Raw genomic sequence first — 25077 nt, 5'->3', positions numbered from 1 at the left:
TGAGTTATTGTTGTGGTTGTGTGTGGAGGAAGAAGTTTGGTTTGAAGTGGAGGAGAAGACGCTTTTTTGTAGTGCTTGAGGAGGGGATTTTGGGGCGGCCGCTGCTCACAAGAGGCAGGAAGCACAAGATGAAGGAAGGAAGGAGTGAGAGTCTGGAGACGGCAAACTGTTTGCACTTACCTTAGAAGAGTTCAGAGAAGCTGAGTTTTCGAAGCTGGTGATGAAGTTAGCAAACCGCAGGTGTGTACGTTTTGGTGCTGAAGGTGGGTGAGGTATGTCTTGGCTTACCTTGTAGTGGTTGACTGTTGTGACTAAGGTCTGCTGAGCTGGATGTGAAAGTGTGAGTTGCTATTATTGATGTGTGTGTGTGGAGGAGAAGAAAGGTTGGAGGCTCTGGGGAAGAAAGGTGGCATTATATAGATATCTCGAGGGGTCAAAACCGCGCTAGCAGTTCATGATGCATGATGGATGGGAAGGAGGGCAGGATGAGGAAGGAGGTATGGCGGAGATGGCAGTAACGAACCTTTGGATGAGGAAGGTATTACCGTAGCAGGAGACGGCAAGAGCAATCTCTGCTGCTCTCGTGAGGTGCTGTCGTGAAGTCGAAGTTGTGGTGTTGTGAACCGAAAGGGGATGGAGAGGTTGAGGGTGGAAGATATCGACGGACGTGGACGAAAATTGACGACAGCGGACGAGAGTGGATGACAGGAACGACGGCGGACGACAGCGGACGACGGCGTCGACAGAAATATCGAAGGCAACGGCGACGGCAACGGCAACGGCAACGGCAACGGAAATAACGCCAGGGACGGCGAGGGCAGTGATATACCGGACCGGCCCGGCTACTGAGACTGCCTTCAGTTTGATGAGACGACTGACTGAGCTTTTCCTCAGCTCTGGGTCTCGGCCTGGGCATCAAGATTAAAATCAAAATCAAAATCTTCCTGGGCGAAGGTGAGCTTGACGCAGACTTGGGGGGACACCCGAGCAGATATTGCTCAACTCAACAGGGTTTGTGGGCTGAGCCTTCATCCATGCCCTAGGACAACTCGTAGGGATCACCAGAGGTCGAGAGGCATCAAGCCGAGTGGTCTTTGCTGAACTTCACCTTGCTGAAGAGACTTTGCTCCTCACCGCCTGAGGGCTGGTCGAGCTCTTCAGAGTGTGTGTAAAAGAGGTGAGACAGCAGAAGAGAAGATCCACTGTGACTGCACTATCGTGGCGTCCTTCAAGCTGTACAAAGGTGCCTGCGCTCCAGAGACACTGCATGAAAGAAAAGGGAAGGGAGGGCAGGGTCAAAGGAACTAAGGTGGAAGACAACATGAGGAGATTGATTTGTATTGGGGTGCTGGCTCACCATGAAACCAGCTGATGCTTTCCTGCTACCTATCCACCTGTCATCCCAGTTTGGGTCGTCATGAGCCATCGAGTTGAGTAATGTCGCTCGAATGACGAATTTCTGTTTAAGAATATGCCCCCGTGGGAGCATATCAAATGAATATCTACCACCCCGAACGCCCCGTCGATGCAGTCCCCTAACTTTTGTATTATACAGAACAACTCTGTCGACTTGCGGTGTTGTTCCTTCATGAATCGCGAGAAAGGCCCGCATAGCTGATATCGAAAAAAAGAAAATGGTTGACGTCGTGGGCCCACGTTCGTGACGGCGACAAGTCATTATGCCGCGAGCAGAAGACCAGTTGATCGTTGAGATCACGGCTCTAGCGACCATTCGAAAGGCTCTTGCCATCAGAAAGAGGGTCGTGCAACAACAAAATGCCAACGCCAGTGACTAAGCCCAACCTCTGCGGAAACCGTTGCCTACGTTCATTGTCAGTCCATGGTTCAATACTGATATCTTCCGTATGGTTGTGGAGGTGCTTGATAGCCAGAGAGAGTTTGGGTCCAGGCCAGGTTTGGGTCGTAAGGCGCAGTTGCCAACGGTACAGCGGGCTCAGAAGATCCGCCACTGGAACCAGGTCGAAGGGGAGAACTTCTGTAACCAGATGCCAGACGACGGCCGGAACCTTCAAACGGACTGAGAGTCCGTTGAGGGGAGCTTCGTCCGCCAACACCATATCCGGCGTAGTCACCAGAGGCCTGGCGGCCATGAGAGGGGGGTTGCATACCGTTGTTTTGCCTGGAACGGGGGTCCGGGTTAGATTTCCAAGTGCTGTAGTCGGGCACCGGGGTGTTCTGAATAAGGCCGACGAGGTTGTGAATGTTAAGGCGGTAGGCATCGGGCGAGTGAGCGTAGGCGTGGGCAGGAGGGAGGATACCAAGGAAAAAGGTAATGTCTCTGGAGAGCGGTGCCCCTTGGTTTCGTCGTTGTTGGTCGAGACGACGACCGGCAGCACCCTTCAGAGGCGACTCTCCTCTAGCAAGCTTCCGTGGTCTGTTGAGCTCTTCATAGTCATCGCCAGGGAAGGCGCGCTTGGGTGAGTTGGTGACACCCATGTACTGTGGAGCGGGGCTGGCAGTCTGTCGAATTGGCACAGGCATGGGAGTCTGGCGCACAGATGTGGGCTGCTCAACGACGGGGATGAGCATCCTGGGTCGCAGTTGAGCAGCAGGCGAGATGATGAGGCGGTAGGCGATAGGGTCGAAGGTCTCGACGGAGAAGCGGCTGGCAAAGTGGGCGAGCTTGGAGTCGGCAGGCCAGAGTTCGGACATGCGCTTTTCAAGTTCGGCGATTGAGGACAGTTCGCCGAATTGCGACTCATACTTGTGGAAGTAAGAGTAGAGCGCCTTCGCCTGGTCCCTCTTCTCTTCCTTCTGCGTCAGGCGGTTGACACAGGTCTCGAAGACGACGCGGGCATCTGTCATGGGTTAGTACGAATCTACACACGCCTGATTGAGTTCTTACTTGTCGTATCCCCCTTGGAGTGCAAGAACTTGATATATTCAAGCATGAAGCTAGCATCCTCCGGAAAGAGCTTTGCACCGCGATCGAAGATTTTGCCGCCAGCTGGGTCGTTGTAAATGAGTGCCTCCATCTTGGCAACAGCAATGTAGACGTCGCTGGTCAGCTGGCCACGGCTCCTTGCCTCGATGAACACTTGACGGAGACCTTGGCTGGCGCTTCCCTTGCCCTGGGTTCGGCGCGCAGCCCGACAAAGCGCAATCCACACGAACGAGATGGTACGCTTCAGCATATCGGTTTGCACCGAGAAACCCTGCTTTACAGCCTTGACGCGCTCTTCCTTGGCAAGTTCAGCCGATGGGGCCTCACCATCAACATCATCGTCGTTGCGCTCGATAGAGTCCTTGATGTTGGGATCGAAAGCCGCAGCTTCCTCAATCCTGCGAATGGCCTGCTCTTCCCGTTCCTTGAGCTTCTTCGACATGGCATAGAGATTGTCGAGGACCTGGCTGTAGGGCTCCCGAATAGCCTTTGCGCGAGCGGCCTTGCTCGCATCGTCGTCACCCGCAGGATATGTCATCTCGACGCGGTCGCCGTGTCTGAGTGCCAGCAAGACACTCTCAGGGTTCGCCGTGATACCGTCGGTCAGGAAAGACAACCCAAGCTCTTTGCCCTCTTTGACAACATTATTGGCAAAACACCACTCAGCTGCGTCGACCCACATCTCCGGCCAGAAGCGAAGCGCCATCAACGCTTGCTTGTAGCAGTAGAGCACGCGGGCTGTGTAAGCTTCGGGCTCCTCTTCCTGGAGAACCAAGGGGTCTTCCTTCTCCCATTGTATCCATTTCTTCCAGAGGTCGACCTGCTCCATGAACTCCTGATCGCCGTCGAAGCCAGGGGCGGGAGGGAGGCGAGGCAGGGTACTCCGTTGAAGTCTAGGAATAAGACGGTCAAGCTGCGAGTTGGATGCCTTGGCAGTCATGTACGCAGGTGAGCGCTTCTGAATGAACTGGCGACCAGTGGTCTTGTTGAGACTCATCTCAAACTGGTCATAATCCTTCCATAAGTCTGTGAGAGCTGAAGTGGGCACCGTGATGGCACGGTGGTAGGCTTTCCGTAACTGGTCCATCTTCTGCTGGTCTTGCCAACCGCTGCCTCCAACCTGGCCGGGCCCGCTCTTGATAAACTGGATGTAGTCCTTCCAAAGCTGACCGGCGTCACGGTCGATACCAACAGAACTAACGACGAACTCGTACGACATGCTGAGAATTCGGCGCGCTTCGCCATTCGGGTCGTTGTTGAGGTCGTACCGCCTGCGGATGTAGTTCAGGTAGACAGTCCACAGTTGAACATTGGGGGCATTGACGAGGGAGCGGTTGAAGAGCTCTTCTGCGGTCTGGAATCGGTTTGAGTCTAGCTCGAGCTGGGCCCATTGTGCCCAAATTTCGGCCTGCAACTTTTTAGTACCAGAGTCTCTTTCATGGAGGTTCGACTTACTGCTTGAGGGAACACCTGCACAAACCGATCGTACACACCGCGAAGCTCGTCCAGCTGGTCATTGCGGCGGTGCTCTGCGATCAGAGATAGCCATGCATCCATATCGCCACGAGGATCCTCCTTCACGCGGTCCTCCAAGATACCAATCGTGTCATTAGGGTCTCTGGTCTGGACAGACTGGGCAGCTTGAGCAGCCGGCACAGGAGTAGGGACGGGAGCGGGGGCAGGGGCGGGAGCCACAGCAGAAGCAGACGCAGCACTGGGGGCTCTCACAGGGACAGCCTCGTGCAGCTGTTCTGCAGGGGCATTCTGAGCTGGTATGGACGCATGAAGGGGGGAAGGATTGTGTGCGACGGCAGCCGGCGCAGCAACAGTGCTCGAAGCCGGGGTCGACGCGTCCTCCTCCTCATCATCGGAGTCTCCCACTAGGAATCCTCCCTTGGTCTTGGGCTTGCCCGATTTTGGTTTCGCGGACGCAGGCGGAGTGGGAACGGTCGGGCTCTGGGACTCTGTGATCTGTGGGACTGGAGTTATCGAAACGGAGGCTGGGTCGTAGCTGACGGACTCGGGGTCGTATTCGCCAGCATCTTCTTGGTCACCATTCGCAGCATCAAGTGAGAAGGCAGGATCTTGACTTTGTTGGTCGCTATGCTGAATCTCTTCTCCTCCATATCCCTCTTCTCCCCAAGACGCACCCTCAACGTGTTGGCCGTTCTCTGGGAGTTCGGAATCCATTGCGGCGGCGGAGCTCAGCGTTCGTCGCAAAGGTATATGGCAGATATCTGAACGATGCTTTCGATCGATGGAGGGTTCGCAAAAGTTCTCGCAGACAAGCACTGGGCCGAAGAGGTTGACGTGATGGCTGTGAGCTGATGGATCGCAGGCGCAGATGCGCTGCAGCTTCCAGAGCAGAAAGATTGATTCGCGGGTCGGTCAAAGACAATCAAAGTGAAATAGGCAGCTGTAAAGACTCTGATGATGCGCGATTCGGAAAGTCACTGATGGCCGCGGTCGACGGCGGAGCAGATGGCAATGACAACAAGCAGAAGGGCCGCAAATTTGGAAGGCTGAGAGTTGGCGACGAGAAAGATTGATGGATGAGCAAGCGCCGAAATCAGGCTAGCGCAGTTAGGCGGTCGCCTGGATAAACACCGGATACGACGGCAGCTGCGATAAGATAAGGCAGCTGGGGTGCGTGCCACACAAAGGAGCTTCGTTGCCTGCGCGATGCCCCGTGTCTTGACGCCTCAGGGTGGCTGACAGCTCGCGCTAGACGAGAGCGGCTAGCTTCCGGAGTGGATACCACTCTACGCGAAATTCGCGGTCAACGCAGGCGCGTCCCACGTTTGGTCGTTGTCCCGTCGCAATTGACCGGGACGAACGATACCTTCTCTTTCCATCTCTGCAGCCCGCCGTCAACAATTCATCCTTCCCAAAACACCTCTCCTCCACCGCCTTGCCCGTTGCAGTTCAGCACTTTATCCTTTTTTCCCCTTCACATTCTGCTTCGCTCAGGTCGCGCAGACCTTCTCGCATCTACTTTTCCATCCTACCCTCGCATACCGACAGGTCACCCACATTCCACGATGTCTATCGTCTCGCTTCTGGGCGTTCAGATTCTGAACAATCCCGCCAAGTTCACCGACAAGTACGAGTTCGAGATCACCTTCGAGTGCCTCGAGTCGCTTGAGAAGGGTATGTGATGCATCTTTCCGTCTCCCAATACACCCCCGCTGACAATTTTTCACCAGACCTCGAGTGGAAGCTCACCTACGTTGGCTCGGCTACCAGGTTAGTCAAAGTGGATTTTTCACATACACCGCCATTCTCTGACCCAAAGGCCACAGCGACCAGTACGATCAGGAGCTTGACAGCCTTTTGGTTGGCCCCATTCCCGTCGGCACCAACAAGTTCGTCTTCGAGGCCGATGCCCCCAACACTTCCAAGATCCCCGACGCCGACGTTATCGGCGTCACCGTCGTCCTCCTGACCTGTGCCTACGACGGTCGTGAGTTCGTCCGTGTTGGCTACTATGTCAACAACGAGTATGACTCCGAGGAGCTCAACGCGGAGCCTCCCTCCAAGCCCATCATCGAGCGCGTCCGCCGCAACATCCTCGCCGAGAAGCCCCGTGTGACTCGCTTCGCCATCAAGTGGTATGTTCTATGGGTGGGGGGAAAGAAACAATGTGTGATGGAGCTGACATGTGTCCAGGGACAACGAGGCTTCTGCCCCTGCCGAGTTCCCTCCCGAGCAGCCTGAAGCCGACCTTGCTGCCGATGATGAGGAGTACGGCGCCGAGGAGCGCGAGGAGGAAGAGGTTGAGGTCGCCCTCGAGACGGGTGCCAACGGCGAGAAGGCCGACAGCGACGACGCTGCCATGGCCGGTGTCGAGAACGGCGAGCCCGCCCAGGCCGAGGGCGAGGAGGATGAGATGTCCGATGACGGCAGCGTCGACATTGAGGGCGAGAGCGAGGACGAGCTGGAGGAGGAGGAGGGCGAGGGTCAGGCCGCCGCCGATGATGGCGCCATGGACGTCGACATGGCCGACGAGCCTGCTCCTGCCAAGCCCGCCGTCGCGACCCACTAGATGACCTTTTGGTGTGCTTGGTGTCTTGAATTTTTGCTCATACCCCGATTATTACGCCGGCCTTGGAGGGTATTCATTAGATGATGCACAATACGGCGGTTTAGACGAAGACAACGACCTGGATGATGACAGAGCCATAACAGTATATGTGGCTGCTTGGGGGATACCCAGTAATTAGATACGAACTGGCAATGAACAGATTTTCTGTACACATGGTGCTTTGGTGCTTGGCGATTTGCTGATTGACGCCTGCCCCGTGACGACGCCTCCAGAGTCATGGCCTGTGATCTTGCCCGAAATGTCGCTCGGTGAAAGAGCGCCAGTTCAATGTTCCAGCTACCCCGGATGCATGCCAAGTGCCATGCGGCGAAGCAATCCCACATGATCTAGCGTGTTCGTTTGCATCATGTCATTGAGACATTTTTAAACGGTCGGCGGGCCCCGTCGACTACCCCTCCCCCTCTGTTATCCTCCCTACCTGACTCTCAAACATGGACAAAAAAAGGCCACCTCAAGAGAGGAGTCGAGCATTGATCCGTCTGTCCGCAGCGCCATCCACGCCTGCCAAGGCAATATTTGCACTTTCACGGGCTATGCCGCCGCAAGCCGCCCCGCGACCGGCCCTCCTTCGACAGCCCTGTTTTTTGCGATCGCTCTCCGTCTCCGACCCATGCAACGCTCTGGCACTTTGGATTCCGTCTTAATCGACTTTGATGTTTCCCCCTCCCCGGTGCGTCTCGCGTATCTCGAACCCCGGCAGTTCGTCATCTGCGTCACCTCACAGTCGGGGCGCACAAACCTGCATACGGGGAACACATCCGTGCTTCCCCTCCGGCGCAGTGGCCGAAAGCTTGGTTTCGGTGTCGTTGGCCGCGACCGCTTCCAGCTTACCAATGCCATGTTGCTGCCTCGGCATCGGCCGATACTCGCATCCTGAGTCTTGGGGAAAGAGTCATTTCTTGGACGGCCACAAGATGAATGTTGCACCCCACGCACCACCACGGATTTGATCCGCGGCTCAGCCGCACTTGGTGTGATCGTCTCAGAGATGCCTAGACTAATGCACATAGAGCCTCTGGAGCTCGCCGGTGTGCCTCACCGAGCTGGCTGGAGGGCTGGTGAGTAGAAAAGGCCACGGCAGTCTCCAGTGTCTTTCATGTCTTTTCATCTCCTGTGATTGAGACAATAGAAAATAATTCAACAGCAATTCTTGAACATTCTTATCACTTCACTGTTTGCAAGTAGCTCATCATGTCCTCGCAGAGCCCCGAGGAGCTTCTGAAGGCGGTGGAGGCAAGCCATGAACGATACCTCCAAAGTCTTCGAAGCCTCCACGAGTATCTCGCTGGTGCTGTCAGAGAGAGATCAGACTCGAGAGCCTCAGCGACACTACCAAGCTCACCGCACCTTCGCCCATCCCATAGTCCAGTCCAAAGCCCGGTTCAAAGTCCGACGCTCTCTTCAGAGGCAGCCTTCCAGCCAACACCTCGTCGTCCGCGCCGCCCAACTTTCTCCGACTCTGTTGAGAAACAGCCACTATCTCACACCCGCGAGAAGCATGTTCCTTCATCCATCCACTCTGAGCTCGACGTCGAGTACCTTCCCCTGCTAGACGTCTCCATCCCACGCGTTGCTTCTGACGGCTCCTTCACTTCGCCCGCACCAAGGCTCATCGAGAGAGTCTCCTGGGAGGATGCGCAGCTTCTAAGCCATCTGAAACGATTCGACTTCACCGGCGGCGCTGCCATCGCCCTCACAGGCGTCATCAAAAGACAGGCTGAAATCGACCAAAGCACCAAATTCGACGACTTTGCAGCCTACGAAAGCCAGGGCTACGTCAGCTCAACCTTTGAGCTCTACGATGTCGACAAGGAAGGCATCCCCCGCCCCGTCGGGAAACAGCCAGACCGACGCCGGGGGAATGAGGCGATCCCCTCATCCAGCCAGATCGTCGACGCCCCGACGGTATGGAACGCCCTCAAAGGCATCCATGCAGACGGCAAAGCCGTCGGCCTCGTCACCATCCTCCAGGAACCCTCGGCCCTCATGCTCGGCGCCCTCCACATGACCATGGCACCCTACTTCGACATGTCAGAGCTCCTCAACCACCTCATCACCGACCACGAGAACAACGGCAAGACGACTGCCTACGTCCACCGCGCCTTCGCACGTGACTCGTCGCCGCCTCACCTTCGGCAGCGCAGCTTTTTCTTCGCCTTCAAGTACTACACCGTCGTCGGTGACGGCCTCGAGCCCGCCCCGTGGCAAAAATACGACAAGCGTCCTGCAGACAAACGCTCCAGGGACCACATCGACATTGCAGAATGCAGCTCCGTCCTCGCCCTCTCCCTGTCCGGCCAACCCCGTCAGTCCGTCAAGCAAACCCGCCGCCGCGAAGGTCCCCAGGAAGGCTTCCTCTTCGACACCTTCGCCCCTTGGCACCTCCTATCCATCCAGTCCTTCCCAGACGACGAGCACACCCTCCGCGGCGGCGACGCCGAAGCCCGCAAGACCTTCGTCTCGGGCCCCTACGCCTTCATGGACGCCCTCGTCACGGAATACCGCGACGCCACGAAGCGCAGCCTGGCCCTCCACGCCCGCATCGCAAAGCTCATCACGCCCCCGACGGACTTCATGTTCGACGCCCGGCTGCGGGACAAGCTGCTCTTCGAGGACAAGCACTTCACCTACATCCGGCGCTACTTCTGGGCCTACAACACTCTCGGCGTCGTGAACGAGGGCCTGCGCGCCATGCTGTCGGCCTATCGCGACAACTTCCCTGATGACTTCTGGGACGGCCGGCATCCGACATTGTGGCCTCACCCGGCGCCGGAGTCTCCCGAAGGCAGGGCGTATCGCGACAAGATGGCCCCACTGCGTCTTGATCTCGAGCGGGCGTGTCGCGATCTGGAGGCGGTGCATGTGAAGAACGCGGCGACGAGGAAGGAGATTGAGAATCTGCGCGACCAGCTCTTTAGCGGGAGTTCGATCAAGGAGTCCCGGCGGGCTATCGAGCAGGGGGATAACATCAAGGTCCTCACTCTGGGGTCCATGGTGTTTCTGCCCTTGACATTCGTCACCGTAAGTCACTCCCCTGCGGATGAAATAAGGGTTACAATCCTGACATGTTGTTCTAGTCTGTGTTTGGCATCACAGAGTTCACCATCTCGCCGCAGGACTGGCGTTTTGCGGTGACGATGGTATGCGTCTGCGTCCCGTTCCTCATAGCCCTCATAATGTTGCAGACGAGGGCCGGATATTCGCTTGCAAAGCACACCTTTGCAGCCTTCATATGGCCGTTCCAATACTTCATAGATACCGGCACCGATGATAAGATGCCTCCGAGCGTGACGATGCCGCCTACAGAGACGAGACCTCGAAGAAAGAGGAGGCTGACCAGTCGCCGGCCACCAGCAACTCCTCCTGATGGCACAGAAACACAGGCCTCGTGGATCGGCAAGCTTTTTCGCCGTATGAATTTTGGATCAATTACTACGAGTAAATTGAGTGATGAGAAGGTGTTTGGCAATGTTTGACTGCTTGAGTTAGAAGACAGGTCTGTCTTTATCGTGTCGTTTAATGATACCAACTTGAGCGCTGCTTTAGAGAATAGAACATTGAAGCTCGTGGAAAATGTTGTGATCGTGCTGTCAACTTGAGCTGGCTTGTTGCTGCTCTCATCGTCCTGGCCGTCTCCGTCCTCGCTATCGTTGTCGTTGTCGTCCAAACAAGTGATGTTGACCCCTGCTAGAGGCCGGCCGCCCGTCCTTGCTCTCGTTACATATACATCCCTAGCGGAAACAAGACATCGCGATGGACGTAATGATCCGAACCCCAAGACTCGTTCTCAGCTCCTATACGAGGACATCGGCATGAGAAAACGATAGGTCATGAAGGTGATCTAGCAGCATTGGATTTCTTGTGAAGATGCTACAACAGGAAACCCTGCTGGACTGTTGACATGTGAAGTTCCAGAAAAACACCTTCAACTCTAACAACCAACACCAGGCAGATCCCTATAATCCGAACAAGATCAAAACATCCACAAAAAAGACGTCACCATCAACCTTGTACCGCATCCCCCATTCCCCAAAACAAACACCTTCACACCCACATGGCATCCCCAATCACACGCAACACACACTTCTCAAAATCCGATAACACCAAAAAGAATCAACCCTCTAAAACCTGTAACACGCCAACCAAACCTTCCACGTAATCATCGCAAACCCCCTCCTCCTCGTCATCCTCCCAGCCAGGAATTCACCAACCTCCGATTCAACCGGCCGGCAACTTTCACAAACCTCCGCACTCATCCATCCCTCCCCGCCCCTTCAACCCTACCACCACCATACATACCTCGTGCTCCATACCTCATCAACATCCATCCCACATGGCCAGGCCCTTCCATCCCCACCCAATCACACGCAGATCCAGCCCACAAAGGCAGCTGAAACATCACACATCACACCCGAACAACGTGGCAGCGGCGGGGGCCAGAACAAGAAAACTCCCACGTCATCCGCCCCCAACTCCGACTGCGGCTGTCCGAACAAGACATCAGACGAAAGTGTGCCCTAGGCAGAGAGTTCCGGGCTACATGCGCAGACCACGCCATCACGCAAACTCTCACCGTGGGAATGAGATACGAAGCACCATGGCATACCAGCGCATCCGTTCATCTTGCGCTCTGCGATGCCAGTCCCTTTGGCGGCAAGGAAAGCAAAACCGCTCGAACAGGTTCAAACCCAGACCGGGGCTCGAGCGACTCGGTTGCACGCATCAGACATCACGAGAGCGAACAGTTCGGTTTCGACATCAGAAATCATCCATGTCATTTCATTCCTTCTCGTTCAAGCTTATCCCTCCCCCTTCTCTTTCTACACCCCAATCATTTCATGACATGAACTAAGTAGACGGGACATACACTAAAGCCGCCGGACCAGCCGAAACAACCCCGCGCCGTCATCGCGCATCAAGACATGGACCCAAAAAAAAAAGAGACTTGGAAAATGGAGACCAAAACACACGACACGCACAATGTAAACGTCCTGGCTCCGGCCGCAGGGGCAATTAAAATAACGTAGCAGGTATATCGCGCAGAAAAAAACCACCTGACCGGGCCACCAATTCGCCAATGTGATGTGCGACGAAAGAGGCCGAGAAAGACGAAATCATGTTCCCATATGCACAAGCGGTAATCTTGTACGGCAGACCGAGTCCAGAGAATGCCACCTTTATACTGCGTGAGATAGGTTCTGGTGAAGAGTTGAAAGTACGCCTGGATGCGTTTGGATACTGAACGAGATGGTCGAGAAGCGAATTAAAGGCGGCCGTGGCAAAGAGACGTTCGTAGAATGAGGAAAGCGGGTAAAAGAGGCATTGATGGATACGAATGCTGGGAAGTTGAGGGCGGTGGGACGAAGACGAGAACGTCGTGGTATCAGGTTCCAAAGAGATGCCGAAACGCCCAATTCCATCAAAAGCCAGTCGTGGGTATCTCCGAGAAAAAGTTGTACAGTTGTGAGTTGGGAGACCCGTGTGCTGGCGTTTACCACCCCTTCTTTCTCGCAAATCGCTTGTTCAGCAGAGCGAGAACCTTGGTGACGTTGAATTGCACGTATTCGAGATCCAAGTCATCCTGTCCATCCTTTTGCATCTCGAGCAAGTCATCCAACTTGAGATCCAACTCGAGGAGACCACGGTTGCGTCCTGGTAAAGTTAGTCAACAGTACTGGGAAGGCACAAATTGTAACATACCCTTGTAATGCAGAGAAATGACAAAAGTTCCCGGCAGGGGGCTGGTGAAGTTGAAGTAAATGTTTGCTCTGCGGTTGTCCGGAACATTGCTCTTCTGGATGACGCCCTCCTTCTCCAACTGCTGGTGAGTGAATTTGTAAGGGCCAAGGACCTGTTGCTTCTGCTGTTTTCTCCTTGTGCCCTCACTTTGAGAGCGAACGTTGTGCAGGTAGCTCTTGTACGTCTCCAGCTGGCCGACGAGGTAGGTGTTGTGGTCGCGAATCGTCTTGTACACCTCTTCAAGCTTGACAGTCTCCTGGATAACACCATCCTTGAGAGAGCCAAGGTGCTGGAGTTCCTGCTCAACCTCATCACGCAACAAACTGAATTGGTCGCTCTTGTCGATAACTCTCAGTTCCTGCAGTTGAGAGAGCAATTCCATTGCCCTGATGCCTTTGCGGACCATGACCGCGTCATTGCGGCTCGTAGCCGCCGCGTCCGCGATTCTCTCAAGTCGCAAAGGTCGTCGGGCAACGCTGCTGTTTGCAGGAATGGATCGCATGATCTGCACAAAGACGGATTTGGCTTCCATAAAGTACACCTCCTCTTGCGTGATGTCGAGCGCCGCGGTCAAGTCGTCGATCGCCGTCTCCCACCTGCTGAAGAGGGGAAGGTTGATGACGCGATTCTCCTTACGCGGAACCTGAGGAGGTGCTGCCGCCAGCTCTGACATGATGATACCAAGATGCGAGTTGTCATCCTTGCAGAGTTCGCCGTGGTGCTTCTCGATGAGGGCGTGCATGCCGTAGATTTCGTTCAATGTAATGGACAGCTCCAGGTCCTTCTTCGACAGGGCCACGTATCTGTCCATCTCCAAGCTCTCGTAAAAGTCTTGCACCTCGCATAGGTCAAGCATGAACTTGTTGACGCGGTCCTTGTTTCCTTGAATGAAGGGCTGCAACTTGGCCATGTAAGGTTCCTTGGCGTACGAAGGCTTGTTGGCCAGGTTCTGCAGCATCTTTGCAATCAGGGTTAGTGTTCTTCTCGGGCGCTCCGCAGGCTGGCCGTCAATGAGCATGTACGACTTGGGCGTCACAATGGCGGGGTTGATGAAGCGGAGGAAGAAGAAGCCACCGATGAGAGTGCAAATGACCTGATCGTTAGCGTCAGGGTACTTGCGCTTCGTCAGACTGCGGATCTGCTTGCAAATCCACCGAATACCGTATGGTGCCTCCTCGAGCCCGTCAATGATGGTCGACAAGAAGCCATTAGCAATCTCGGTGAGCATCGTCAGGCGCGGTTCGATGATGGCCTGGACTTGAGGGTTCTCTGCAGCTTGTTCAGCTGTGATGCCCTTGGGCAGCGAAGCGGGAAGGCTGCCAGTGTCCTCCTCAATCTGTTCACACATGCGCTCGTAGACCTTGAGTGGGTTAATCTCCAAGTCGAGGTCCTTCAGCTCAATCAAGCTGTTGATCCTATCGGCCAGCACTGATTTGAGGAAACTCTGTCCGGGTCCTCTCCTTGTGTAGGTGGTCATCATTCGCGATACTGGGGTGTTGGCGCGGAGAAGCGACGAGTATTCGGGGGTGTTGTCGAATTGGTAGGTAAGGACGGACTGATTCGGTTAGCATACGAAACTGCGATCGGAACGCGTGACAAACCTGGAACATGGTCAAGAGCAAGTGCTCCTCACGACTCTCGTACTGGTTACCGTAAATGGTGAACATGACGGTCTGCAGCAGAGAATCGATCTCGGACATGGACACCAAACGACAAAGGTGGGCGATGTGTCTCGGCTCGGATTGCAGCAGGAACATCAAGTTGCCATACTTTTGCGTCTTATCGTCGTTGGGGAAGTCGCCCTCCTGCATCTCAGTGGCGTCTTCCAAATGGCTCGCAACTTCGTTCTGTTCTTCCAACGCCATTCGGTTCTGGATAAGAAGAGCGATTCGCGAGTCGAGGTATCGCACATCTTTTTCGAGGACGAAGTTCTTCTTTGACTGGGACGAGATCTTGGACTTGAGTTCGCGTAGGATCTTCTGGGCTGCGGAGGAGAGATTAGCGAGGGATACTCAAAGAACGATGCGCCTGTGTGTTCCTACCCTTGGCCAGGTCATCCTCAATCTCGAGATCAGTCTCGTTTGCTGACATGGACATGTACAGCGCGGACATGGAGTACCGCTTAGATTGGCGGGCGGACCGCGATCCATCGTAGGAAGACATTGTGTTTTGGCGGGAGAGGGGTTGGAAGGAGGAGGAGGAGGCGGTCGAAGCTCGGGAAGGTGTTTGAAGCATGACGGACATATTTGCTCGTGCTCAAGGGTGACGGGTTTGCGAAGCAGGCTGGTCGCCCAAGCGAGCCCCTAGAAGCGATGAGCCTCGGAGCCTGCGATGAAGTTATGCTTGCCGACACTGGTGAGTCGGTTTGCGTGTCGTGCAGGGGTCGTCGTGACGGGTTGCCAGGAGACTTTGGAAATCCAGCGTGAAGTGATGAAAGAGCGAGGCTGAAGGCCTGAGGCGCGGCTGTCGTGACGCAGTCGGCGAGCGGGAGGAAGGAGAGTGGTTCGCACGATGTGGCTGCGAAGCCGGAGACGGCACGGCGCAGATGATGGAGGGGGGTGTGGGCGACAGCGAAAGGTGAGCCGAGTCGGGTCGCGCGATGGGATTGGGTGTCGAAAAGTTCAGTCGCTCGATTGAAGGCGAGTTTGTTGCTTCAAAATTGGGATGTCGTCCAGCGAACGCCACGAGAGACAGAAAAGGTTGAGTGGCAGCGAGCCCAAGATGGCAGACTTCTCGAATGTGAGGTTGGTTTTTCGGTGGTGTTTCGAACGGAAGCTTCGTTTCGGGGGGGACGCCGAATGGATATTGCTTTTGGCAGTGCTGATAGGGCGGCGCGACAAATAGGAGCGCGGTTTTAGCTTTCGCAGGCGCGGCCGCAAATGTGTGGGCGGCGGTGATCAAATTAAAAACGAGGCTAGGAGGGGCGAAGTTCCAGATCCAGACAGGCAATCGGGCTGCTGCTGCTGATGGGTGCTCGTTGTGTGTTGGTGCTGTTTGGGGAGTTCTCGGTATGGGAGTGTTGGAGGCGCGATGCCGACGGTTGGCTGGCTGGCAGGACTGTCTGGCGTGTTTGCGCGAGACTCGCAAAGCAAGGGAGGGAATGGGATTAAAAAGCAGAGCGGAGGAGAGCCGTAGTTGTTTGGCGAGAAGAGCGAGAGAGAGAGGGAGCGTGGTGGGTGGTGGTAGTGGTGGTGGTGGTTGTGTGTGTACGTGTGTGAGTGGAATGAAGAGGGGGGGTCTCTGTGGTAAGTACAGATGGACCGTCGCTCAAAAGGAAAGGAGGGGAGGTCACCATGTACTCGTAGTGCTACAGCGAGGTCACAGTAGGACTGCGTAGGGCGGCGGTTCAGAACGTGCAAAAGGAGGGACAGTAAGAGAGGTCGGATGTGTGCGACTGGGGGGTGTGGGAGGTGTGTGTAAACGACAAGACGGGCAGCGTGTGGGAAGACGAGAGTGACGAGCAGCAGCAGCAGCAGCACGCAGTCCGTACAGGCGGCACTGGGACGATGAGTGGTGCAGCAGTGAAGACTGGATATTAAGGCATGGATAGATTGGACGGGATGGATGGGATCACTTCTGGCGGTATCCGTACAGGCAGAGAATCCGTAGGTATGTATGTACACCTCAGTGAGTGATCTCTGCGGTAGGCACTTAGTACATAGGTAGGTACAGGACACGGGAGAACATGGGAGAAGGGGGATAAGGGAGCGATACTGCGTAGGTAAGGAGAGGGCCGCAAGCATGCTCGGCACATGGAAGGATAGTCAGGTCAGGACCGGATGGACGATGATGGACAGGCACAGTACGGTACGGATACAACAGGCACAAGGCACCGCGCCAGGAACCTCCTCAAAGCAAAAGAAGGTGCCTGCCCTGTGCCTGTGCGTGTGCCTTGGACAGGAAAAGGTTGCACAAAATGGTGGGATTGGCATTATTGGAGGGTGAAGGCTGGTCCGCTGGATTATGGGTGGATGGGGGCCTGAACTGCTGCTCGACCCTGGCAGTGCCCCCAGATGGTGCGTTTGTGAGGACTGGGAGTCCCTGTAAGAAGGTCACGCTCGAGGGAAGAGAACGAGCAAATCAGATACGTACCGCCGCTTGAAGAAGACACACTTTCTGTGGTGTGTGTGTGTGTCCCTCTCTCTCTCTCTCTCTCTCTCTTTGCTGTGTCTGCCTCTGTATGCGAGAAAAAAAAAAAAAAAAAAAAGGTAATGGCGATGGGAGGAAGCACGCAGCCAGAAAGAGGAGGGGACACTAGGAGACCGAGAGGAGACGAAGAGGGTGGGGAACGGGCCCCTTGCCTCGTGCGCGCGATGCGGAGCGGCGAGCGGTTCCTGGCTTCAGGCAATGGAGACCCACTCTTCAGGGAACTACCTAGTACCTGCCTTGGTGCCAGACAAGTGCAGATAAATAGACGAGCGAGCGGTACGTACCGCCCGACCAGCCGCGAAGGGAAAGATACCAGGGCGAGCCAGTCAAAGACGCGGATGAGCAGCCTGATGGAGCATCGCCGAGTCTTGTCGTCCAGGTTGGCTTTGCGGGCGCGTCAACCGTTGCAACTGATGATAGTGCCTGCCCTGTCGCCGTGCCTTACCTTACTACGCAGTCCATCTTTTTACTTTGGCAAGGTACCCAGCCAGCCCAGTGTGCCCAGGCGGTGCCCAACGGTTGACGGGTTGTGATGGCGGGAAGCGGGCAACTGATGTGACCCAGGTTGTATTGATATCGATACTATGATGTCAGGAGGGGACCAAGGCCGGCGCCGAGGCAGTGTTGACTCCTGTGCAGTAATTACGCCGACTGCCTTACGTTGTCAACGTCGACAGGACTCGAGACTCCGGGCTCGTGCTGCACAGTAGCTGTTGGGCAGCAGCAGCAGTGGCTTACTGCTAGGCTGATGGGATTCTGTAAGTTCACAAGCAATCTTGAGAAAGGCATGCGAAGTGGTTCGAGTTGTCAGTCTTAGCGGACACTGACTGACAGAGGCATGCAGCCTGTGTAACCGCACCTCAGACTCAGAGCCCGCCATCTGTCCATCATGCCATCCATCTCTACTGCGGTATCCGTACTGCGTATGCACAACACAACATCAGCATTAGAAATACTTTTGTCGCAATCATCAATCGACAGCAACAGTTCGCTGTCGCGGTCAGCCGTCCGTTCTCTGGCGTCTGCAACACCACACCTCGCATCTGCCCTGCCCTGCCCTGCCCTGCAGTCCCTTCATCAGGCAGCGGGCTCGTAACGCTGGACGGACCAGAGAATCAAAATTCACCTTCACACAAAGAGAGGAGGGATGGGACGACGATGAGTGGTCCCGCTTTGCTGCAACGCCAGAAATCTGTTTGAGAATTCTGCAGGGGTTCCATCGCTCCTGCTGCTAATGCGCAAGCTGCACGGCGAGGGAGGGTCGTCACCACGCCTGAGAGGGTCGTCTGCCCCACACCCTTTCGTCTTGGGTTGGCTGTTGACCACTGCGGCAGGGGGGGAGAACCACGGAAAGAAGGGACCTCCGCGTTGCTGTTTCTTGTTCGCATTGCCACGGCTCCTGCTCTTCGTACCTGCTGGGCAGGAACGAGCCAACAAACCGAAGGTGCCGTTGCTGTTTCTGAGGAGAGAAGGAGCGGCGGCTGAAGCCATCACGGCGATATTGCAGGAATACTGCATTTCTTCACCTGTCGCTCTTCAAATCTACGACAAACACATCTCCCCCCTCATGCCGCTAAACACTAAATGACGAACGAATAAAAGAGGAAAATGGGGCCGCCTCATCGACCCGCTTGTCTCCTTTGGGCGGCAGCATTCCTTTTCGCCTCTTTACCGCCTTCCCAAGTCCCCGGCCCAGCATCCGCGCCAACAACTATCCCAAAGCCCAGCGACCAGCCAAATTCCACCAGCGACCAAGTCAATCCATCCGTTTGGATTCGGCCCATCCGTCTCGGCTTGCCCTACCCTCTCCTCTAGCTGCGACTTGTGCTCGCCAGTCGATCAAAGACAGCCGCCATTCGTCAGCTAAATTGGCTACCGCGGCCTCGTTATTTCCAACGGGCGGGCACTCCGAGAGCGCCTCACTGCCAGCCCGCTCCCACCCCGACTCGACCGGCGCTCATTACGTGCCCATCACGCGTCGCGCATACGGTCCAAACTGCCTACAATGCGACTACTGGCCAGACGGACACAGCAGATGCGCAGCAACTCGGCCAGGGATATGGCCGCGAGCAGGAATCGCAACGTAGCCGTATCTACATGAGGTACGGGTGCACAACCAGACAACATCCCGGCACAGCCTGCCAAACACATGCGACTGCATCGAATCCGTCACAGCCGAATTACTTAACCGCCGGGCACGTTGAAGAACCCCAACCCAAGACCTGGCAGAAGGCAAATCCATCAACCAGCGTCACCTTGCGTCGCACTAACAAACCATCGGCAAGTAAACTCGCCGCTCTTGATAGTGTCACGGCCAAACCATCGCATTGTCGGTGGCGGCAACTGCAACACGTATCGCCGATGCTTCTTCCTGGCCGGTCCCCCAAAATGCCTGGACCAGCAGCGGTCCCCTTCGTTTTCGGCCTCTCGCTTCTCGCCCTTCCAGGCATCTTCCTTCACGACGAGACCTGCCACAAACTGAATTTGAGAAGCTTGAGGGAACCGGTTTTTAAAATAGTGTCTCGCAAGAAACTCTGGAAGCCTCATGGAACCATTGCCCACAGACCTAACAGGATCCGGCCATGCCACCGCACAGAACACCGGACACCTGGGTTCCTTTTCTTTTAAAAGAACGGATGATGAACCGCCAGAACAGCAAGGCCGGGGCCGGTGTGGCCCAGTTCCAGGACGTCAATCTAAACCATCCCTCTGCCGTTGTCGCCGCTCTCCTGCTGCTCCAAATATGCCGCCCACACAGCAGGAGAAACCGGCATGACGCCCATCGTTCATGCGTCTAGGAGGCGCAGACCTGCTTGAAACCGTTTCTCTTCCGCTCCTCGCCCAAGTCCGGCGTCTTTCCGTGGTCGCGGGAGAAGATGAAAGCCACGATTACCAAGTTGGCAGCAAGTGATATTTTGCCAGCTGTTCGCTACCTAGTACTGGGTTACATCTTGAACGGCGTCCATGTTACGCGGCGAGGCGATGTCGCGTGCCTATCCAAGCAGGACCTTCATCACGACATCCGGCTCTCCAACCGAGCATCGCCCATGAGCGGCCCGTGCTGAGGAAATTTGGTCCCTTGGTCAGCAACAAATGACTTGCGTAAGGACATCTCACACACCCCTTTCCTCGGTGTGCGCTCTTCACCGTCTTCATGACATTTCAACGCTCGCACCCCAGAGACAGGGACCGAGGTGAAGTATCGGCGCTTATCTAGATCGGGCAACTCCACTTGGTCAGGGTGCGGGAAGTGGAAAAGGAGACGCCAACGGCTCCAAAAGAAGAAAAAACAGTTCCTTCTCAGTCGCGAACCCCTTACGTCCAAGAACCACCGTATCTTCAAGTTTGCATCCCTGTGCCTGCTTCGAGATCATCGCCTGTTCTCGGCATTGAGTGCAGACAATGGAGGTGGGACGGACCCTGTGAGACCAGGGCAAGATCCTCCAAGCCACACGACAACTCGTCATCATCGCGAGCTCTCATGCCGTCCATCACATCCGATCACACTCGATGAGCCCGCGTTTTGACTGCGAACACGACCCAAGGCGGCCGATATCATGTCCGCGGTTGCTTTCTCTTTGACAACGTCCGGTGTAGCAAACAAATCGGCTTCTCGTATCTCCCCTTGGCTGGGCCTCCTACCGTCCCTCCTTGCGGCCCGTACGCTTCAAGGGACTTCCGCCATTGAAGCATCATGCCTGCAGGACAATCTGGAAGCCGGTGCCAGCAGCTAGACTTCTGGAACCCGTCATCGCCTGGCTCGCCCACTGCCGAGGCTTCTACGCTTTGGCATCGCAAACCCGTCAACGCCCACCGGAACTGCGAGCGACCGATACGGTGTGTGATCTGGTCTGGCAGCCGTTCTAAGTGCATTGCTTGCAAGTCAGCATCGACGACGACCCTGCCCCGATAACTCCATACGCATCGTGTCACCCAGATCATGGTGGCGTCTTGGTGACAAGTTGACCTGCTGGAAAAGCAAGCCCCATTATCCGGACTGGCGGCGGGGGTGAGTCGCGGGCCCGCCGTCAGCAGAAAAAGGGGTCTCGGCCACCACTCAACTGTCTTTCTGACAATGACTCTGAGGACGGACACCAGCGCCATTACAATGTGGCTTTATTTGAAGCTTGTCAAGACCAAACATTGTCCCAAACACTGCTTCGACAGAGCAAGCTAGACGAAGCCGGCGATGCGCGTGGCGGACTGAGGCCTGCACCGCCTCAAACTGGTCCATGCTCTTTCATTTCCCCATGCCTACGACACGTGGGAAGGCAGGATACGATTTCATGAGGATCGCCCCCCCTAGCAGGTGCAGCAGTCCCTAGCCTCAGCTCGGCTCGTTCCTGACCTTGTCCAAAAAGCCCTTGGCTCGTCCCAGCAGCGTCGAGGGTAAGACACGCCGGGCGACGGATCGAAACAGCGCTCCACCGTTCTTTCAACGCTATTCTTCTGCCCACCTCAGTCACTCTCCGCGTGTGGTGTAGAGTGCAACAAGTAAAGTGCGCGGCGTGCAGGAAACGCATGCGACGATTCTGTATGTGAGATAGCCCGGTGGGCCTATGCAGGAACCATCTGCGTACCTGCAGGAAGCTATTTCAGGGGTTTGGGTCCTCGCACACGGTAAGCGGGCGACAAGATTCCGACTATTGGCAGTAGCCCGAGTTTGTCGACTTTCGACCTCAACACCACCATCGTCAACGGTCTGGTTGTAGCTAAATACAGCAGCACCAGCTTCCCGTTTCTCGTACGGGCCCGAGGAGTAACCAAATCCCCGACGCGTCTGCTGCCATTAGACGCCTTGAGAAACGCGTTTCCTCAACGTCAAATGGCCAATTTAACAGCCCTGGCCGTGCTCATCCAGATCTTGCACCCGCGATGCTGTCTGTGCGATGGCTGAGAGCGGCGATGACAGCATCAAAGCACTGCAGGGCACAATTAAACGTAAGATCGAGATTTCATCCGCGTGATGCTGGACGAAATGGACGCCGCCTGAAGATTTCGATTCTCCCTCCATCGGGCGAATGACCCACGGAATCGTCGGAATGAAACGCAGCAATTCGCCATCAGGACTGCTCAGGTGAGGGCCCGTGTGTCCGCCAGACCGCAGCGGTTGCTCCGGACATCGCCAGGGTTCGTTCAACACCACGTCACGTTGGCGCTGGACATCACTAGTAAGGCTGCGATGTTGTCGCTCGTATGGTGCTCGCGATCTGTCCTCGTTTGTCTCGCAAGACTCGGTAAAGTCGCGTTCGAACTGCCTCGTTTGTATCTGAGAATGGCACCCTAGCATCGCAGTGCCTACCTGCAAGTCTATGATGTGTGAGGCGCCTCATCCTCGTCCCCTCGGCTGCACCAACGGCCCAGAGGCGCATCGCTTGTGTCGGCCCAATCCTTCCCCAACCACAGACGACGAAACGAACTGTTCTGTTTCCCGCGTCGGACAGGGCCATCGCTATGTTTCAGACATTGCCTGGCCGGCTGACACGGCATACCCGCTCCTTTCGCAGCACAGAAACAGCAGCCACAAGTCGCACACGTCTGCAGTCATCCGACGTCAAAAACTTCGTCGACAGCTGTCACTTCCCGTGTTCCCCTGGAGAGAGACCCTGCAGGAGGTGTTTTAATCTCCGCATTTGGTTCCCAATGCACCGGCTCGCCAATGAGTACCGTTCGTGAGAGGGGACAGAGGACAAGATGTCTCGCCTTGGCGATTTGTCACTTCGTCTTTATTCGTCTCCAGAAGCCTACCTCTTCATCCGCGATATGGCCCCCAAGAAGGGCCCCCGCCTAAATGCCTTTTTTTTTCTCCGTAATCCCCTAAATGGGATTGCTCGTAAAATGGGAGGCGGGGAGCGGGCGCTGTAGACTGTAGATCCCCCTTCCCCTTCTTCACCGCCGGGCGCCTCATCGGCACGTCGCCATTTTTGTATCGTTGCGGCCCGCCCGGGGGTCGTATTCTACACGGCAAGGCGCCCTCTAGCCTCCGAGACTCAAAATGGATGTTGGTGGGGAAGAGAGGGGGAGAGAGCAGAGACCGTCGCAGATAGCGAAGCGTTTTGCGAAATGACGATGGTCGATGGGTGCTTGTTTTGTGTGGCAGACGCAGACGTACCCCCGGACTGCGATCGGCGACGTGGGTTTTGCAGGTGGGATGACAGGTTTCTGCTATGGGCGGCGGCGGCCGCTGCGGCGTTGGTCAGTGTAATGTTTTCTTATTTTATTCTGACAGTTCTTTGCTTTTTCTTTTTTACTTTTTGTTGAACAGTCTTCCGCGGCTTCGACGCAGGGATAAAGGCGCCGTTGAGCATGATCTGACCTTCGTCGACATCGGCCCCGTAGTAATCCAGCCCGGTGAAAGCTTCGGTTTCGTGCATATACGGGGGAGATGAGGCTGTTCTACAAGCCGGACAGGCCGAGACAGACTCTTGTCTTTTGGGACAGGAACAGTGAGATGTCGAGGTGAGTTATACGGACGGCTTGCCTAGTATTTCTTTGCGTCTCGGACATCAGAGACTGTGGCTGGTTTCCCACTGGAGACTTGAATGCGGATGAAACTGCGTGCTGTTGTTTCTTCTTGTTGTGTAGTCGGATTTGAGTGTGAAAGAGAGACAGAATCGGAAAGCATCGGCTTTCGAAACGGTACGTTTTCGGGGTTGGGATTCAGGTCAAGACATGGTGATTCTCGTAGGCGAAGTGGGAGGTGAGAGATGAGACGCAAGTTGAAGATGAGAGCGGAAGCGATCGGAGGCATTATCTGCTACTTACTTTGCTACTTGTCTCGCAGCATTCCGATCCCTAGGCCGTCCAAGAAACTGTCCCCCGTCGATGTGTACGCACCTGGTTCCCTCCGGAATGTTGTACAGACCCGGTACGCGACTTGGAAGTTGCTTCTGACTGTCAATCGCGTCACGGAGTTTTCTCATATCTCGTTTGGTGACCATGGACCGACGCAAGTGATGTGAGGTCTCTGTTGGGGGATTTGACTCCCTGGGCGTGGCGGTCTGTTGATATTTGTCCGTAAACGTCGCTCCGACGTTCTGTGTACAGTCTAAGAGCCTGGAAGTTGATTCGAGCCTCGTCGATCCTTGATTTCGACGGAGCTTTGCTATCCTGGCAAATATTAACGATGACTTTGACCAAGTTTCATAGGTGATGACAAGGATAACACGCACGATGGCAGGAAGAATAAGTACTTCAAGTCTTCGCTAGTTTAACCAGAACTATCCATCCGGATTACAGTAGTCTCGCAATTCCCAATGATTCCGCATGAGATGGGTTCTCAATGATTCTTCACTTGGCATACCAGTATTAGTATGGGCTCGTCCAGACGCAAAAGACTTGGGACCCGACGCAAAGAGAGGATTGGACCTGCAGGCAGTGATCTAGGTGTTCCCAAGACATTGTCCTTGACGCCCGTTGGCATATTGTTCAGCTATCTCACGCAGATTTCAATCAAAGACGGACAGCATACTCATGATTTTTGGGGACAACGCACACTAGGCCCGTAATTGTAGTGGCCTTGAACGAAATTTAACATCAAGTTGTTCGGTCTCTGAAATTGCTGGTTATGGCGATATCCCAATATGCCCTGCTATTGATATCACGCAAAGCCTGGTAATATCCTGACACCCCCGCAGCGTGTCGAGGTGTTGTTCATATTGCCGTGTTGGTGAGCAGAACATCTGAACAATTGCGTCAATGATACGCTCATCGCCAGCTCGCCCAGTAGACAACGTAGATGCGCCTTGGCTATGACATCGTTCTCAGTCTAGGGTTGATTCAACGACAGAGGGCACAGCTTGACCAATGGAGGTATTCATAACACAAATCGATAGGGAGGAAAGAAATCCAGACTTGAAACTTGGATATCCTGTGATTCATGTCATTGAGTTGCAGGCATGAGCACTGTTACATCTCGAGCCTGCCTAAGAGGCTCTCAAGATGTCCAGGACCCATTTGATTACAATGTTGGCCAAGGCGGTCTTTGAAAAGGATCAAGTAAGTCACCTGTCGTTGAATGAGCAAGCAAATATTTTCACGGGGGGTTATATTATACTTAGATATTTTTTGGCTACTATATGTTCTGGGACAATGTGGGTGACGAGTCTTCGGTTCAAGAGTACAGCTGAACTAGAGCAAGATTTAGTCCGCACACCTTTTCTCGATATCTCCGACATCG

The 25077-nt window shown here is 55.2% G+C and overlaps 4 protein-coding genes across 4 annotated transcripts; 2 read left to right on the top strand and 2 right to left on the bottom strand.

The window, feature by feature from the left end:
- Nucleotides 1–1845: 1845 nt before the first annotated feature.
- Nucleotides 1846–5095, bottom strand: COL26b_004018 (uncharacterized protein; the record flags this gene model as incomplete). Its single annotated transcript, XM_053176903.1, has 3 exons — nt 1846–2819; nt 2867–4313; nt 4361–5095. The coding sequence occupies 3 exons, from the start codon at nt 5093–5095 to the stop codon at nt 1846–1848; spliced, it is 3156 nt and encodes a 1051-aa protein (XP_053039225.1).
- Nucleotides 5096–5946: 851 nt separating this feature from the next.
- ASF1 (Histone chaperone asf1) lies at nt 5947–6950 on the top strand (the record flags this gene model as incomplete). Its single annotated transcript, XM_053176902.1, has 4 exons — nt 5947–6055; nt 6112–6151; nt 6208–6516; nt 6575–6950. 4 exons carry the CDS (start codon nt 5947–5949, stop codon nt 6948–6950), a joined length of 834 nt encoding a protein of 277 aa, XP_053039224.1.
- Nucleotides 6951–8201: 1251 nt separating this feature from the next.
- COL26b_004016 (uncharacterized protein) lies at nt 8202–10346 on the top strand (the record flags this gene model as incomplete). Its single annotated transcript, XM_053176901.1, has 3 exons — nt 8202–10031; nt 10088–10150; nt 10317–10346. The coding sequence occupies 3 exons, from the start codon at nt 8202–8204 to the stop codon at nt 10344–10346; spliced, it is 1923 nt and encodes a 640-aa protein (XP_053039223.1).
- Nucleotides 10347–12501: 2155 nt separating this feature from the next.
- Nucleotides 12502–14912, bottom strand: COL26b_004015 (uncharacterized protein; the record flags this gene model as incomplete). Its single annotated transcript, XM_053176900.1, has 4 exons — nt 12502–12662; nt 12711–14304; nt 14351–14733; nt 14792–14912. 4 exons carry the CDS (start codon nt 14910–14912, stop codon nt 12502–12504), a joined length of 2259 nt encoding a protein of 752 aa, XP_053039222.1.
- Nucleotides 14913–25077: the final 10165 nt, after the last annotated feature.

Source organism: Colletotrichum chrysophilum, assembly GCF_026319265.1.
Source record: "Colletotrichum chrysophilum strain AFK26 chromosome Unknown scaffold_23, whole genome shotgun sequence".
Taxonomy (NCBI): Eukaryota; Fungi; Ascomycota; class Sordariomycetes; order Glomerellales; family Glomerellaceae; genus Colletotrichum; species Colletotrichum chrysophilum.
The sequence above is the reverse complement of the archived record's forward strand: the minus strand, read 5'-3'. Positions and strand labels throughout refer to the sequence as shown.